The sequence below is a fragment of the Camarhynchus parvulus genome, chromosome 6, assembly GCF_901933205.1.
Source record: "Camarhynchus parvulus chromosome 6, STF_HiC, whole genome shotgun sequence".
Classification (NCBI taxonomy): domain Eukaryota; kingdom Metazoa; phylum Chordata; class Aves; order Passeriformes; family Thraupidae; genus Camarhynchus; species Camarhynchus parvulus.
The window spans coordinates 18742354-18757457 of NC_044576.1; the positions used below are offsets into that span (position 1 = coordinate 18742354).

The window sequence follows — 15104 nt, forward strand, 5'->3', positions numbered from 1 at the left end:
AATTTAATTAATATATCAGAGGGGACATGTATCTTCATTCCATTTCTTCTTAGAAGGAAAGGGGGAACCAAACCAAAAACAAAAACCAATCAAACAAAAAACAACCCAACAAAAACCCAAAACACACACAGACACACAAAAAAAAAAAAAGAACTAAAAAGAAAAAAAGAAAAAAAAAAGAAAGATTGAGAACAACCAGACCAAGCAGATCAGAAAGGAAGGTACACATACCACAACAGATAAAGGTATAAGAAAAATACTGATGCAGTGGTTATGAGGCATCAGCGGTCATGGTCTGTGCATAACATGATGCCCACAAATATGACATTAGTCTTCATTCACAGGTGCAACTGCAACCTGATACAAGCTGAAATCAATATGTGTGACCTAAAATCCTAAACAAAAAATAAAGTTGTCTGATTTATGACCTCCTAATCATCAACAATTTTCAGACCTTAGATACTCCCAGAACATATAGAGACATACATAGACAAAGTAATTTTTAGAACAGATTCATTCCCATATTTTGAAGCAAATGCAAAAAGCACCAGTGATGGACTCATTATGACTATTTTCATAGGAACAGCAAAGACAAACAATTAACGAAAACATTAAGAACAAAACCCTTATCTTTCCTGCAGAGAGAAATCAGGCTGGAACCCTAATTTCAGTGAACTAGAAAGTCTGTGATTAAAACAAAAATCCCCAAAGTCACCACCCCTAATCACTAACCAAGTTTAGATTTGATTATAAGCAGATTGACTTCAGTCACAGCATAGATTGACACAAGGAAAAAAGGAAGACAAAACATAGTTCTGAATTGAAATAATTTTCACCTACTAGTGCTTTGTGCACACAGATCTCCAAATCCTTTACAAACTGTGAATAACTGCTCTTCTCACCTTCCATTTAAAGAAAAAAAAAGCAATAGTGCTAAAATAAAAAGTAGCAAGAGAGCTGAGAAAGAACTTGCAGAAAGGTCTCACTTCCAAAATGAAAGCTATGTTTGGATCAGTTTGACTCAAACCAGAAATTTCAATTTCCATGCCCCTCAACTGAAAAATTTAGTAGCAGAATTCCAAACTCATTCTCAGATTTTTAACTCATTTGCCTTGGCAGGGTCAGTACTGAAATGGATATCTGAAAGACTTCTATTTGAAAAACATCAGAATATCTTAATTTTCTTTAAAATAAATAAAAAAAGAAAACAGCTTCAGTTCCCCAGAAGCTGAATTCTCAGGAAAATGGGCTATTAATCTAGCAGTACATTAGACAGGCTGATTAGCAGTCAAACTTACATTTCATCAGGCAGAGAACATGCTGTCTTCCATTTGGCATGGCAGTGCCCTGGGAATACTCCCCCTTCATGCTGCTTATTGGAAACAGGATCCATTTAAGTTTAAATACCAAACAAACAAAGCCTCTTGCTTGCAATTTCAGCAAATTAATTCATCAATATTAGCTTCCTTTGTTGAAGTTCCTTGAGCATATTAGAAACACACGTTTTCACTTCACTGACATTTCTTGTTCTGCTTGAAAATTCAATGAAAAGCTGCCTATTTATCTTTGCATGTACATCCTCCCAAGTTATGTCATCTGGCCATTCACCAGCGTGATCAAAGTTCCAGGCACACAGGTAATTGACCCCAAAGCACAGTGTTTGAAGTCCCTGTTTGACATGATTTGTGTTATTCTATGCGTCAATAATTATTTCATCTGTTGTCCGCTATAATTACAACCAAACAAGAGAAAGAGAATGCAAACTACTGTTCAGTGCAGCTTGCTTAAGACATTTTCCTGTCTCACTACAGGAATCATTTCAGCTATTCTAACAAATAGCCTACTTTCTGAGAATAAGGCTGTGTAGGTATCTGCAATAATTATGATTAATTTTTAATGTTACTATAAACTTAAATTCGCAATTTAAAAATCATAGTTGAGAAGCATGAACTTTTCACTAAAATATGCCTGACTTTCCTTTTCAGTGCTTCAGCTGAAAATCATTCAGAATTATTAAAACAAAATTGTTTTCTATTTTTGTTGCATGATGAACTCCCACCATGGAGGTAACATGTGACTTCTTTAGATTGCACGTACACCCAAACGAACTGGGATCCCAGGAAACAGAAACACTGAACTTCAATGGGAGTTCATAATACAGAGGAAGAACAGAAACAAAGGGAACCCACGGTGGGGAAAGGGAAAGACGAGCAACAGACTTGCCTATTCAGAGGCCTGAAATCCCAAGTTTATAGTCTGGGTTCCCTTCCCATCAGAGGCAGGCAGCGGCATTAGTTGTGGTTTCATCAGATCAGACCTGCACTGCGCTAGTACTTTACAGGCTGCAGCCAAGGAGGAGCAGGGAGGGCATGGAAAGAAAAAGAAACAAAACAGAGAGAGGATTACAGCTAACAGCCTGGTACTATATTCATCCCAAGCAAATATGGCATGAATCTTACCATCATCTCCAGATCAATATTGTCAATAATATTCAACAAACGATTTATTAAGAATCTGAAGTGAAAAGTTTAATCAGATAAATGTTCCTGTGATGAGGCTTTAGCCACTCCTGGATGGAAAGAAATACATACCAGATTAGATTTTCCTTGTCCAGATACACTCCTGGGATTCTTGGTGTCCATGGCTTCTTCAGACACTCAGAAGCTAGCTACACATCCTACCTCAAAAGGAAAAAACCACATCAGATTGAAGAAATCTGCATGCATAATACGCTCTCAACCAGCACTGTGGCATAACTTGCAGGATATAGCTACATTTTATACACCCAAAATCAGGCCTCATGTTTAGTTGTAACAGCAATAGCCATAAAACTATAGCATCTATTTCTGAGTCACTTGTCTTGGATAATTAGTTTGCCAAGAGCATGAGTCACCAAGTTAGAAATTAGTTAGAGTATGACTCATTTTTAATTTTATACTAATATTATCCTTAAAAATAAAAAGGACTCCTCTCTTCCCCCAAAATTTTTAAATGTTTTGGTTCTTTTTATAATGCCAAAATGTGCATTACATAGAATATCTGGATCAAATGTTGAAATAATTATCTCCTTTTTATAATGCCTTTCACCCAGGAGGATCTCACAGTAAATTTTAAATGCATGTGTGTCCTTCAGTGGTCCACACAGACAATGTAGTGAGGCAGTATGGCAGTACTTGGCAACACTGCACAAAGCACCTGACTGAAACTGAAGTCAGTACCTATAATTTGTTTAAACAAGACAGGAAAATTCAGATGCACAAAACTGAATTAGTAACAACGGAATTTCACCATTAACCTCTCAATTTTTGCAAAACAGGGTTTATTCTGACTACTGATCAGCCAGTACTTAGTAGCATTCAGCCTTTCAGTTTCTTCAGATTTCAGCTGTGAGTAAAGTTTCAGTAAGGAAGCCTGACCCATTTCAAAAATCTGCTTATCCTTGGCTGCAGCATGCTGTGACAACATCAGGCAGCATCAAATCGAGAACAAGATATTAAACTACCTTTGGGAATACTCTCCAACTCTGCAAGTCTGGATACGCTCAAAGGCTGCAATCCAGGCAGGCACCTCCATATGCGAGTCCTTGCTGAAGATTGCCAAACATGCAACTTTACAAACAGTTTAGCCTTGCCAAGACTGCCTAACACAAGAGAAGCAGCCCTGCCCTCCTGTCCCACCAGTATTTCTGCCTGCTCTTCTGCTGCCCCAACATCTGTTTGGCCACACAGATGTGCTGGCTGATTTGGCCAAAAATAATAGCATAAGAATGTGCCAAAAAAAAGTTAACTGCTCATTAATCAACTCTTTGAGAAGAACTGAGACTTCATGAGTTTTCATAGCCTTTCATCTGCTGGTCCGCTTTGAGTGAAGAAGACTGTGTTTCTCTGCAAGGAGCACTGTAGTCCAGTTGCATGGTAGAAATGCAGGCTATTCTATTCAGGACTGTGATTTTGTTCTATGCAGGGCAGATGTCTAGTATGTATTATTCTCTGCCTTCTGTTTGTTTTTCCTCCAGGATGGCCAATGCCCAGCTGGTAATACAGTAAAATGTAAGCCCTGGCCATTTGCTATTGTCAAAGAATCATTATCTTTCAGTCCTTTAAAGGTATGTCACTGGTTAAGAAACTGGTTTTCTAATGTTCATTCCTTGCCCTTTTATCATGTTGTAGGATAACCATGTTCCCCAAAACTAGACATTAATTTTGATATCTAAGCGAAGAGGCTAGTGAAGAAAGCAAGGCTCCTCCAAAGGGTAATTTGGGTTACAATTACATAGCTTAGCTGTACCATGTAGTTCAAGTGCACTTCCAGAACAAGAATTTAACCTAGGCCTGAATCCATTCTGAGTGTCTCTGAGCACAGGCTGTACAGGAAGCCCAAGTTAAAACATCTGAAGGTCAGTGGTGTGACTTTGGCACTCCAATCACATCTTCACATGAGTTACAGCAGAAGTCCTGAGTGCCCAAAGCCAGGGTGACATTCCAAGGAAAGGTATATAATGTCAGGAAATGGCACTAATTCCTGAGATCAAGACAGATGGTTGACATTTGGCAAGAAGAAAAGAGACTGTCTTGGGTGTCAGAGCCAGCAAGATGAGTAATACTACACTATAACATAGCCTGCTCCTTGGATTTAGCCCATGTTATTTGAGCAGTAAACTTCTTGCTCTTGATCCACTTCTTTTAGAGGCACCTTATATTTCAGAGACACAGAATTGTCCAGTCCTCTGGCTTCTACAGAGAACTTACAGATGTTTGTATGCATTCCTTTACTGGAATTCTTTCAGCTTCTTCACCCAAAAGCTATATATCTGATATATATTTAGTGGTATCTTGGCCAGTTTTCCTATTTCAGAATTGCATTACTCTAGATAAGTACTGAATTAATGTTCCAATTTATTTATCTTGTTAAGCTTTTAGTAAGATGATAGAGTAACAATTGAGAATGTAACTTTTAACAGAATGTCTTTGGTAAAGTTTTCTGGGGCTGTTCAGAAGGTTCTGGGACCATTAGACAGCTATTTAGAGCCTGCATCTTAAATAGCACTACAAAAAAAACCAAAACCCTACCAATATTCTTCAAAAAGTAATACTAGGGATTAAAGCTTGAAGAATGCCATGAAGAATTTCCACAAGCAGCTTGGAATTGAAGTAAAATTTCTGAAACCTCAATTGAAATAAAACTCAAACATATGTTTCATTTTAGGGAAAGCCAACCCTGAGATTTTACCTTCAAATTATAGTTACCCTTGTTGGTATTTATACAGCTCAGCAGATGATTGAAAAAGAATCAATAACACATGGGGAGAAATAAAGTTTTATTAACAAGATTTGGAAAGCACCTCCACCCCTTAACCTGGAGCTAGCACACTGACTGCAAATAAAATAGTTAACATCATGTATACAAAAAAGTGGCAACATACCTGGGCTCAGACCTGGACCTGGAAGGTAAAAATACATTATGCAAATCTTTGTAAAATTTAGGCACAGCTTTAGAAATAATCATAATAATTAAAAAAAATAAAATAAAGCAGGAGGCATTTAGGCATTTCAAGAAACCAAAGAAAAGCTGGATGCACATTTCAAATACCCTTCATGAAATATAAGCAACATACATAAAAATAAATTCCTGAAGTAGTCAGTGTTTCTGGACTGTATCTTCTGTATCAACAATACAACTCAATTTTTATGACAAAAGGTTATAAGAACTTGAAATCCACAGGAAAACTAAGATGCAAGATCCAGACTATGGGAAAACAGTGCCAAAGCTCATCCTGATTTACTCTAAGTACAGTATTCAATTTATTATTCCACCTGTAGAGCCATTTCTAAGAGTATGTCCTGAGGTATTGGTATAATGCTGACTAGGAGGCAAGAACGTTAACCAAATATTCAATACCAGCCATCAGTCTTCCATGGATTCTCTGGCAAGATTTCCAATGATGTGATTACCAGTAACTCAAAAATGCCTTGTTTACAGGATTCAGCATGATCACAGCCCAACTAGCTGGGCTGGTGTTCATTTACTGGGGCACAACAAGTGCCCCACTGACTATGGAAAAGCCATCTATGCACAATGGCTCCTAAAAATCACACAGTACACAATTTAAGAGTAGTCATCTTTTCTCATAAAAATACACAGAATTTCACAGAATAAATTTTTGACAGTATATTTTATTAATTATATTATTATTTATTATTCTATTACATATTATTGTATTAAAAATAGTTTTACTATTGAATGCACATATCTAAAACCCCTACAAACTAACTGCACCATTTCACCATATGACTATTAGTCAGAAAAAACAGCTGACACATTTACAGGACAAATACCTGTGTCAAAATGTGAAAACAGTTCTTACCATTTATGACAGGCAGAAGGTTCTGATTTCAAAATGCAAGATCTGACCTTCAAAGCAGTGATTACTTGAATTAAAGCATTACAGAGAATAACTGAGTGTTTTTGGCTTAATTACAAGATTTAAAGGTTGGTTACAGCTGAAATGATCTCTTTGATTCATCAGAGAATTATGCAATAATTCAAAGAGGGATGGAAGGGATTCCAGAAGGTGGGAAGAGAAACAGGAAGACACAGCAATGGCTCTTCTTGTCTCAACTGCACTCTTTCCAAAGACTAAATCTTGAATTATGCAAAGTGAAAGAAATACATCTCAGAATATATATTTCAAATCTCCTCCTATCTAAGACAACCCAGCTCTTGCTGAAGGAGTAATATTCTGTTTGCCATACACAGATTTTCATGTGAAGCTTTGAAGATTTAAAAATGGTACATTGAGCACATGTAGCACATTTTCATTGCATAGAACACCAGCATGGGACCAGGTGGCCTCTCTGCATCTGTGAGAAGCACAAGCATGGCAGTGTCCAGAGGACAAGCATTAAGGCCTAAGTCCAGCAGCAGGTTACAGATGTCTCCAGCTGCCCATCAGTGACCCTTCCTTCCTTCCTTTCCAGGCCCTTGACTGGCTCTCTCATGTTTGAATATGCCCCTGAAGGCCCATTTTTGCAGTGAGCCTATGATTAATTTTCCAAAGAGTATTTTGTATTCCTAGAGCACCTCAAAGGAATAGCCTCATAACCATCTGTGAGCTCTTTTCAGAAGGTTTCGTCCTATCCCTCCTGAAACCCCACAATTACTCAGCTGTAACACTGGCTATAAAACAGCAGCAGTATTTGCAGACTGAGGACAGAAAGCTCCTGCCTCCCCCAGGGAGGGGGCCTGATGCCTCAGCCAACTGCTCCTCTTAGTCCAGCACCAGAGATCTCTGTCCCAATGCCACCTGTCCCCTGGGGCAAAGCCTTCCATGAGACTGAAGAAGTAGCTCATTGCTTAAAACAGATTATAAAGGGAAACACACCTACATTGCTAAAGAAAAAAATGTGAATCAACAGCCTGCAATATTATGAGTCCATAAAATCAGCTGTATGTGCACTAGAAGCCTAAAGGCAACTGATGAGAGTGGAGCAATGAGGGTACAGGATCAAATGAAAGTGTGCAATGCATGCACCAGACTGTGCCAGGAACAGGATAAATGACATGTACTGCTCTGAAAGACAGGAATTCAAAAGGGCTGGCAGACTACCAGGAGGATTACACAGTGCACCACTTTCCTCCAAGGTATCTCAGTGACATGGAACAGGAGTGCTCTTGCAGTCAGCTCCAAATGACCTCTGCAGAAGGACCTGGCCTGCACCCAGGATGAGAGGCAGCACTGTCAGGGCATGGGGAAGCACAGCAGAAGGGTGATGAGAGAAAACTCAAGCACTTAGCTAATTCCCTGGGGAAGGTGAGTTGAGTACAAAGAAACTGAACCCACCTCTGGTTTGGCTGCCACTCAGACGTGCTGAAGGATGCTGGGGAATGTTGACTGTCTCTAATTACTTCTGACAGCAATGTAAAAGCAAGCTGAGATGTGCTGTCTCATAGGGCATCATCTCACTGTCACGAGTAGACTATCCACAACTTTTGATTCCTGTCTCAAATACAAGGCATGTAAGTTTCTAACAAATCCTTTACAAAAATATTTTCCTCTTGTGAGTGCCAAACATGCTACACAAGTTGTAAAGAATTTGAGAAGAAACATAACCAAATTTCAGGGGTGAATGAGTTACTGAATGCTGCTTTAGCAGCAGATATTTTTGTTGCAACTGGTGTTCTTGCACAAACCAATTAAGAAGAATATTTTGGTAGAAAGCCATAAAGCTTATTTACATAGATGGAGTTTCACCATCTCCCACTCCAAAGCAGGTTGGATTGGTTATGCTGACCTAATGTTTTCTTTACCACGGCTTGCGTGAGGCTGGGAACACATGTCAGGTTGTGGTTTAGTTTGCCCTTTCAGTATCCTGATGGGAGTCCTTTGAGATTCTAGTTTAACTTATGCAGTATCACAAAAACAGTTTCAGAAATCCAATATTCAAACAAAATCAAAATATTGCCTGTACAAGGAGCCTTGTGACGCCCCAACTCAGCAAAATAATGTTCTGCAGGTCATAGACCCAATGTTTTTAGGAATATACCTTGCAAACTATTACCTTGCAAACTATTCCCAGATCTTCGGTTTTCCTTTCCAACAAGTAGAACACAGCAACTTTTGTATTTTCTCCCAGGAGCTAATTTTTTACCTTATTTTCAGAGGCATTCTTAGTCCTCTCCTGGTATGAAAAAGGTGTTTTGGCATTAGGTAAGTTCAGTAGTTTGTATTCTATTTAAGACAGAAACCAACATTATTTTTAAAACGTTACCCAAAATTTTACAGTATGATTTCAAGAGCTTTCCAGTTTTACTAGCAAACAATTTCAAATTCAACATTGTATCATTTTCTGCCGTTAAAACAAACCAACTGTTACAATGTGGCCTACAACCGAACTGAAATCCTTTAGTATACCTCTTTTACTGATATGACACAGCCTCTGTTTAAAGAAAGATAGGATTTAACGTTAAAGACAACCTTATGACAGCAGCTGATACAAAATCTGTGTAGAATTATTCCTTTACAGAGTTGCTTGCTTTTGCTGGCAGTCTTTTCTTCAAATGAAAAACAAACATTTAATTTCGGCAGATACTGACTACTTTCAACTTACTTGTTCTTTTATTTCAATTCATAACTGGCAGACATTTCTTACTAAAGTTCAAAGAATTTCTGCCTGATTCTAAAGAGAAACTCATGCTGATTTTTGTTACCAAATTCTGTACATTTCCATACCCTGACATTCCAGAAACCGATGATCTCATTTGCATTACAACATTGTTTCGAAAATAAAGCCAAAGAATTCCTCTCACTGCTGATTAAGAAATTAAATGCCCATCATGCAACAATTTCTGCCTGGGGAAGCTTTTAAACAAAGGTACCACACTAAGTGTCTTCCACAGCTGTCATTTGCCAGGCCGGGAACCCAGGGCAGGGCACCAGCACATCCTGACCTTAAACGGGGAGTTTCCCAATTCGGCTGATCCCTGCTCTGGTACAAGGCATCGAGCAGGTCACTGGCCTCTTCCCTCTCACCACCTGCAAAGAATGATTACCCTGTTTATAAACAGCCAGCAGAAGGGCTGGAATCACCCGGAGTCCCGGCAAGCTCCAACTTACACTCGTCCTTCTGCCGCGCCTGACACAGGCTAAGGCCGAGCGCCGTAGGCAGGTGAGGCAGGCCCGGCAGGGCCAGGGCGCCTTCCCGCGGCAGCCGAGGTCCCGCTGTCGCTGCAGGGCCAGGCGCTGGCGGCCCCGTGTGGCCGCGGCCTCGGTACAGCCGCCCCGGGCGCTGCGACCCAGCAGGGCGCGGCCGCCGCCCGAGGGCAAACCGGGACAGGCGGCCCCGCCCCTCCGGGACTACACTTCCCGTCGAGCCCTGCGCCGTGGCAGCGCCGTACGCACAGGAGGCCGCGGGACGCCGTGCGCTGCCATTGGTCGGATTCGAAAAGAAGCCGCGGCCGGAGCGGAGCGCGAGCCCAGCGGCGGCCGGGGCTGGGCGGGTGAGCAGGGCCGGGGCCGGGCCGGGGCCATCGCCGGCAGAAGGGTCGCGGTGCTTGTGACGCGGGGGTCCTGGGGCCGTGAAGAGGCGTGGGTGGTCCCTGTGGCGGCGGCGCGGGGGCCATTTTCCCAGCTCGCCCCGCTGCCATCCCGGTTACGCGGGAGGGGCTGTGGCGTGTGAGCAGTTTTCGGTAGGGCCTGGGTAACTCCCGCTGTGCTGCTGCCAAAGCCGCGCCGGTTGTGTCCCGTAAGAACAGGCAAATAGCGCAGAGCCTGGAAGTGAAAGGTTGATACCTAAAGAGAAGAAAGTTTCCTTTTATTTTTTTTAGGTGTTAGAGCTGTTGCTTTAGCTTTTACGCAAGCTGCCAGCCTCACTGTGTGGTTTGGAGCTCGTTCTGTTATGCTGGCAGCACCACGGGCCCTGTGTGAGCTGTGGCTTTGCTGCGTGGGCCTCTGGGGATCCCCTTCTTTGAGGGGGTCTTCTACAGCTCTAAATTCTATTGCCACAGTTAGCAGGCTTGCAATAACACATCCTCCCGGGACACCAGTACCTTTTAGTGCCTGCAGCTGGGCAGTACAGTTGTTCGCAGGTAAATACCTGCGGTATTTACAGGGCTGTGTGACTCAACGTGGACTTCTGCACCTTGGGCTGGGCATCCTATAAGGGCTTGAACCTCGCCGTTCTGACCGCTGGGCTGTGTGAGCACTTGCAATTCTGGCTTTGTGTACACAGCTTAATGTTTGTCTTGGACTTCTTAAGAAAAAAGATTCAGAATGAGAGCATAATCTTGACAAATCACACTTTAAGCTTAGATTTAAAGCAATTAAAATGCTAGTCATCTAATAAGTATGTTTCCTGTAAAGGAGTGATAAGAGTTTTGCAGTGTGCCTTTGTGTAGCTGATGAATAAGCCCTCCAGACTGTGACAGCACAGGTATGTTTCTTTTCAGCTGTAGCTTATTCACAGGTCAGTCTTTGTTCAAGCCACGATGATATTTCAGGCCAAATTTTTGCTGGTTTTGATACAGATGCTAGGCCAAAAATAAATTAGGTTAGAAGAAACATTAGATTAGAAAGTAAACATTGGTGCTTAGTTTATGTATAGTTTTATCTCATTTGCAGTCTGGTGGCATTTGTCTAACTGGTTAAAGTTGTATCTGGCTTTTACATAGGAAAACTGAGCCCTTAAGTGTTTTGACACTGAAATGCAGACACATCTCAGGTTTTATGCTGGGGGAAATTGAAATGGGACTGCATTATAGGCAGGAGACCAACACTTTTCCTGAGCAAAAGGATTAGTTTTGAACTAACCCTACTCTGCCCATTCCTTTAATGAACACTGCGTGTTCTCCATTAGTATTTAGTAAAACAATTTATATGCTTTCCTGTAGCCTAGACTTGGCAATGTATATTATATTATGTATACAAACTATATTATATGTTATATTATTAGACAGCACAACATAGTTTTATTTTAGCTTGCAGAATGGACCCGGTTTTGGATAATGGGAAGTGCTACAGACCATCCTATATTGCTAGCATTGAGCCATCTCCAAGAGCAGGACCAGTAAGTGTGGAAGATATTAAAACAGATCTCTCCTCAGAATTTTCTTTGGTTTCTTCAGGCTCAGACACAAGCCAGGTAAGAAAACTTTACTGTTTGGATATTTATTTTTTAAAACATAAGCTTAATCCCTTTATAGATAGGAATAGTCAGAATTTTACTGAGAAGATGAAAAGCTTCTTTGTTATTTTTTAGCTTGAAAGAGGTGCTTAGGGTTTAGACTAAGTTGTGTGGCAGTGCATTGATGCCCTATTGGGGTCATCAGTTTTCTGTGAATGAGGCTGATTGCCAGTTTAGAGAATGTTTTTGTTGGTCCGAATGCAGTGTTTAGATAAATGTGCTGCAAGATTTACTTATCACAGCAAGCTTCTGCAGGGGCTGAAGCACTTGTCAAAGCTGACCTAGTGAAGTAGCTTTGATTCCCATGTTATCAAATAAGTCTGTCCAAAACAGCCTGCTTCAATAAAACTGGTTTCATGTGCTAATTATCAAGAAAATAACCAAATTTCTAACTGTTTTTTTTTGGTGTTTTCTTTTAAGAGGAGTAGTTTGGAGTCTAAGGGACACATACAAGTTTGCCTGCGTATCAGACCATTTACATCATCAGAAAGAGAAAATGGATCACAGGTGTGACATTTATTTAGTTTAAAAATACTTAAAATCTGTTTTGTGTGGTTTTTTTGTTTGTTTTTCCTGTAAGCTGAGGGCTTTATAGTCTCTTCATGCCTGTATTTCTTGTTTCCTTTTAATAGGACTGTGTTTCACTTGAAGACTCAACAAATATTGTACTGAAGCCCCCCCAACACTATTTGAGTCGACTAAGTGAAAAAACTTCAGGACCAACGTTACAGAAGTTCACTTTTTCACAAGTAAATGAGTTGTCTTTAAATGTTTGTAAATTCTTTCTAGTACAAGTTGTTTTAACTTACATTATTGAATACCAAGCAAACTGTATTTTTTAACTTTATAGTCTTTAAGATTATAAACTAACAGAATTTAAAAGATTTTTTAAAGGCCCTGATAATTGCTCAGAGTATAACTATTTCTTGGTAATACTCAGGTGTTTGGACCTGAAACAACCCAAGAAGAATTCTTTGAAGGTACCATGAAGGAGCCAGTGCAAGATTTCCTGGATGGATATAATCGTCTAGTTTTTACATATGGTGTAACAAATGCTGGGAAAACTTACACTTTCCAAGGTAAAAGTAGATATGAAAAATTGCAAGTCTTTATCAAATGTCTGTTGGTTGTGGCTGGTTTTTTTATTTTGTTTTGTTTTCCCTTAAGGCTAAGCTTGTGCAAAATACTCCAGTAGTTTTTCTTTTATGTTATACCCATTACTGATCTAGAGCATGAGCTGTTCCTGAAAGCCAAATACTTTTCAAAACTCTCTAATGATATTTCTGTTACCTTGAGAATACAAAGAAAACCCCACTGCTTCATGCTGTAAATTGTCTTCAAACTCTTTATGTATGCCTTGAGATTTATATTCTTTCTGTCCTCATTTATCTGTATACCTTGTAATAACTGGATTTTTCTTTTGTATGTCCTTTCAGGGACAGAAGATGATGGTGGTATTCTGCCAAGGACTATGGATATGTTGTTTAAAAGTATTCAAGGAAAGCTGTACACAGCAATGGATCTCAAACCTTATCGGTGTAGAGATTATATAAAGCTGACTGAAAACCAAGTGAGAGAAGAAACTGCTATTAAAAATTCATTACTTCGTCTAATAAAAGAGGTAGAGGAGCCCTTCTTTCTATATTGATGAGTGCATGCATCTTTGGATAGCTCCATGTTTTTCATTTGCAGTGGGAAGAGAATACTGGCTGTATTTAACAATGGATGTGTCTATTTGCTGGCAGGCAACCATTCAGATTAGCAGTAAAGTGACCAATAGAGCTGATGACTCCTGTTCCTGGGGAGTTTTGTCTTGTGGCTCAGTACTTCATGGGCATGTAAACTAAGTGCTTTTGTTTTTCCTGTACCTTGGGCACTTGATAATTTATCCTCTGGGATTACTGTTCCTTAATAAATAAGGGACTGTTTACATTCAGTTCTTATCTGTGGGGATGCTTGTAGGTCTGATCCTTTAAAGAACATATTATCTTTCAGGATACTTGGAAAAAATTAATAGTTTTGAGGTTGTTGCCCTTTCAGTTGGACAAATATCCTCAAAGGAAGCAAAAATCTGTTTGAAGCAGCAGAGCTATAAAGCTAGTGGACTTAACAGTTTGAATTAAAGATGGGTTTCTGCTGGGCTTTTTTCTTACAGTTCACTGTTGAGCAGTCCAGAAATACACTCAGTTTTAGAAGCTGACTGAAATTCTAAAGCTGTTTAGTCCAGTTACAGTTATGGGGAGTTTTTACTTTGTATAACCATACCTTTCTTGGTGTCTTCTAATTCTGAAATGAGTGGAATAATGTAAAATAAAACTAAGTATATATGGGAATTTGCAACTTTTCTTTTTTTTCTTTACAAAAAGAATTAAGCATTTCCCTTGTGATATGCTAAGCTATAATAGCTAGTGTTGAAAAGAAAAAAGAATATATGTATCTGTTGCCTTGGTTTTTATCCATTGGTTGACTGAGCTCCAGTGTGGAAGGTAGGTGGCAGCAAAATTCTGTGAGTTGACTTCAAAAACACAGGAATAAGTAAAATCTAGCTCTGTCTGCCTTCGGAAGGGACTTGAGAAAAACCTTTGTGTGTTTGAATGCACCTTCTAGTTTCTGAAACTGTTCATAAGAGCAGCACTTAAACTTACAAATTTGCTGGCAAAGTTTGCATCTGCTGCAACAGAAGTTTGTGTGGGTGTTTTATATGTGTAAAACCTAATACCTAAATTTTTTTATTTGAAAAATTTATTATGAAATATACCCTTGACAGAACACTAAAGAAACCTGAAGCAAACCATACCTGTTTTTTATTTCATGTTAGGTCTCTTAAGCATACTTATTTCAGTAGATGAAGTGCCTAAAGAAATGAAATCCAATTTGCAGTTCTGTGTCTAAAAAAAACCTAGCTAATCAAAACCAAGACTGGGAAGGGAGTGTATGTATGAAGCTCCAAAGCTCTAGCTATAGTTATTTGGTTTACTTTTTTAATAGCAAAAGAAAATTGTCTTCCTCTTAGTAAAATCTGGGCTTTATTTCAACTCTATCATTTATTTTGAACGTGTATCATGAAGCAGTAAGTTGCTCATTTCGGTTTTTAAGTGAATGAGTGTTCTACATTTACTTCTTACTTCCAAGGGTTAGCCAAGTAAGCTGGAAAAATATGAAATCCAATATTGGCAAAATACCATTAGTAAAATAATTCAGAGTCCCCATGATTTACGAGGTTGAGACTAGTGTTTAAACTGCAACTGGAGTCCTGAAATCACCCTCTTGAATCACCCTGTTTATGTGAGGAGTTCCTGCCCCTCTTGTTTTCTGTGGCTAGAGTGCTTCCAGGTCAGCCAGCTGAAATGCTGTATACTGATGTAAGGGGAGAGGCAGGGCTGGGTGTGAGGTTAGAACAGCCCTGTCAGTAGCAGTGTACAGGTG

The 15104-nt window shown here is 39.8% G+C and overlaps 2 protein-coding genes across 3 annotated transcripts in view; one reads left to right on the plus strand and one right to left on the minus strand.

The window, feature by feature from the left end:
* The window catches only part of PANK1 (pantothenate kinase 1), a 35933-nt gene extending 33298 nt beyond the window's left edge, over positions 1–2635 (minus strand). Inside the window, exon 1 of one of the 2 annotated variants that reach the window (XM_030950958.1) lies at positions 1299–1995. In XM_030950958.1, coding sequence (XP_030806818.1) covers positions 1299–1393 — 95 coding nt within the window. In that variant the 5' untranslated portion in view covers positions 1394–1995. Of the gene's footprint in view, positions 1–1298; positions 1996–2591 lie in introns of those variants that run through there. The other variant, XM_030950960.1, reaches the window with a different exon arrangement.
* Positions 2636–9910: 7275 nt separating this feature from the next.
* The window catches only part of KIF20B (kinesin family member 20B), a 31634-nt gene continuing 26440 nt past the window's right edge, over positions 9911–15104 (plus strand). The window contains 6 exon segments of the mRNA XM_030951509.1: positions 9911–9996; positions 11473–11636; positions 12099–12185; positions 12311–12427; positions 12619–12757; positions 13115–13299. Of these exon segments, the coding sequence (XP_030807369.1) occupies positions 11481–11636; positions 12099–12185; positions 12311–12427; positions 12619–12757; positions 13115–13299 (684 nt within the window). The 5' untranslated portion in view covers positions 9911–9996; positions 11473–11480.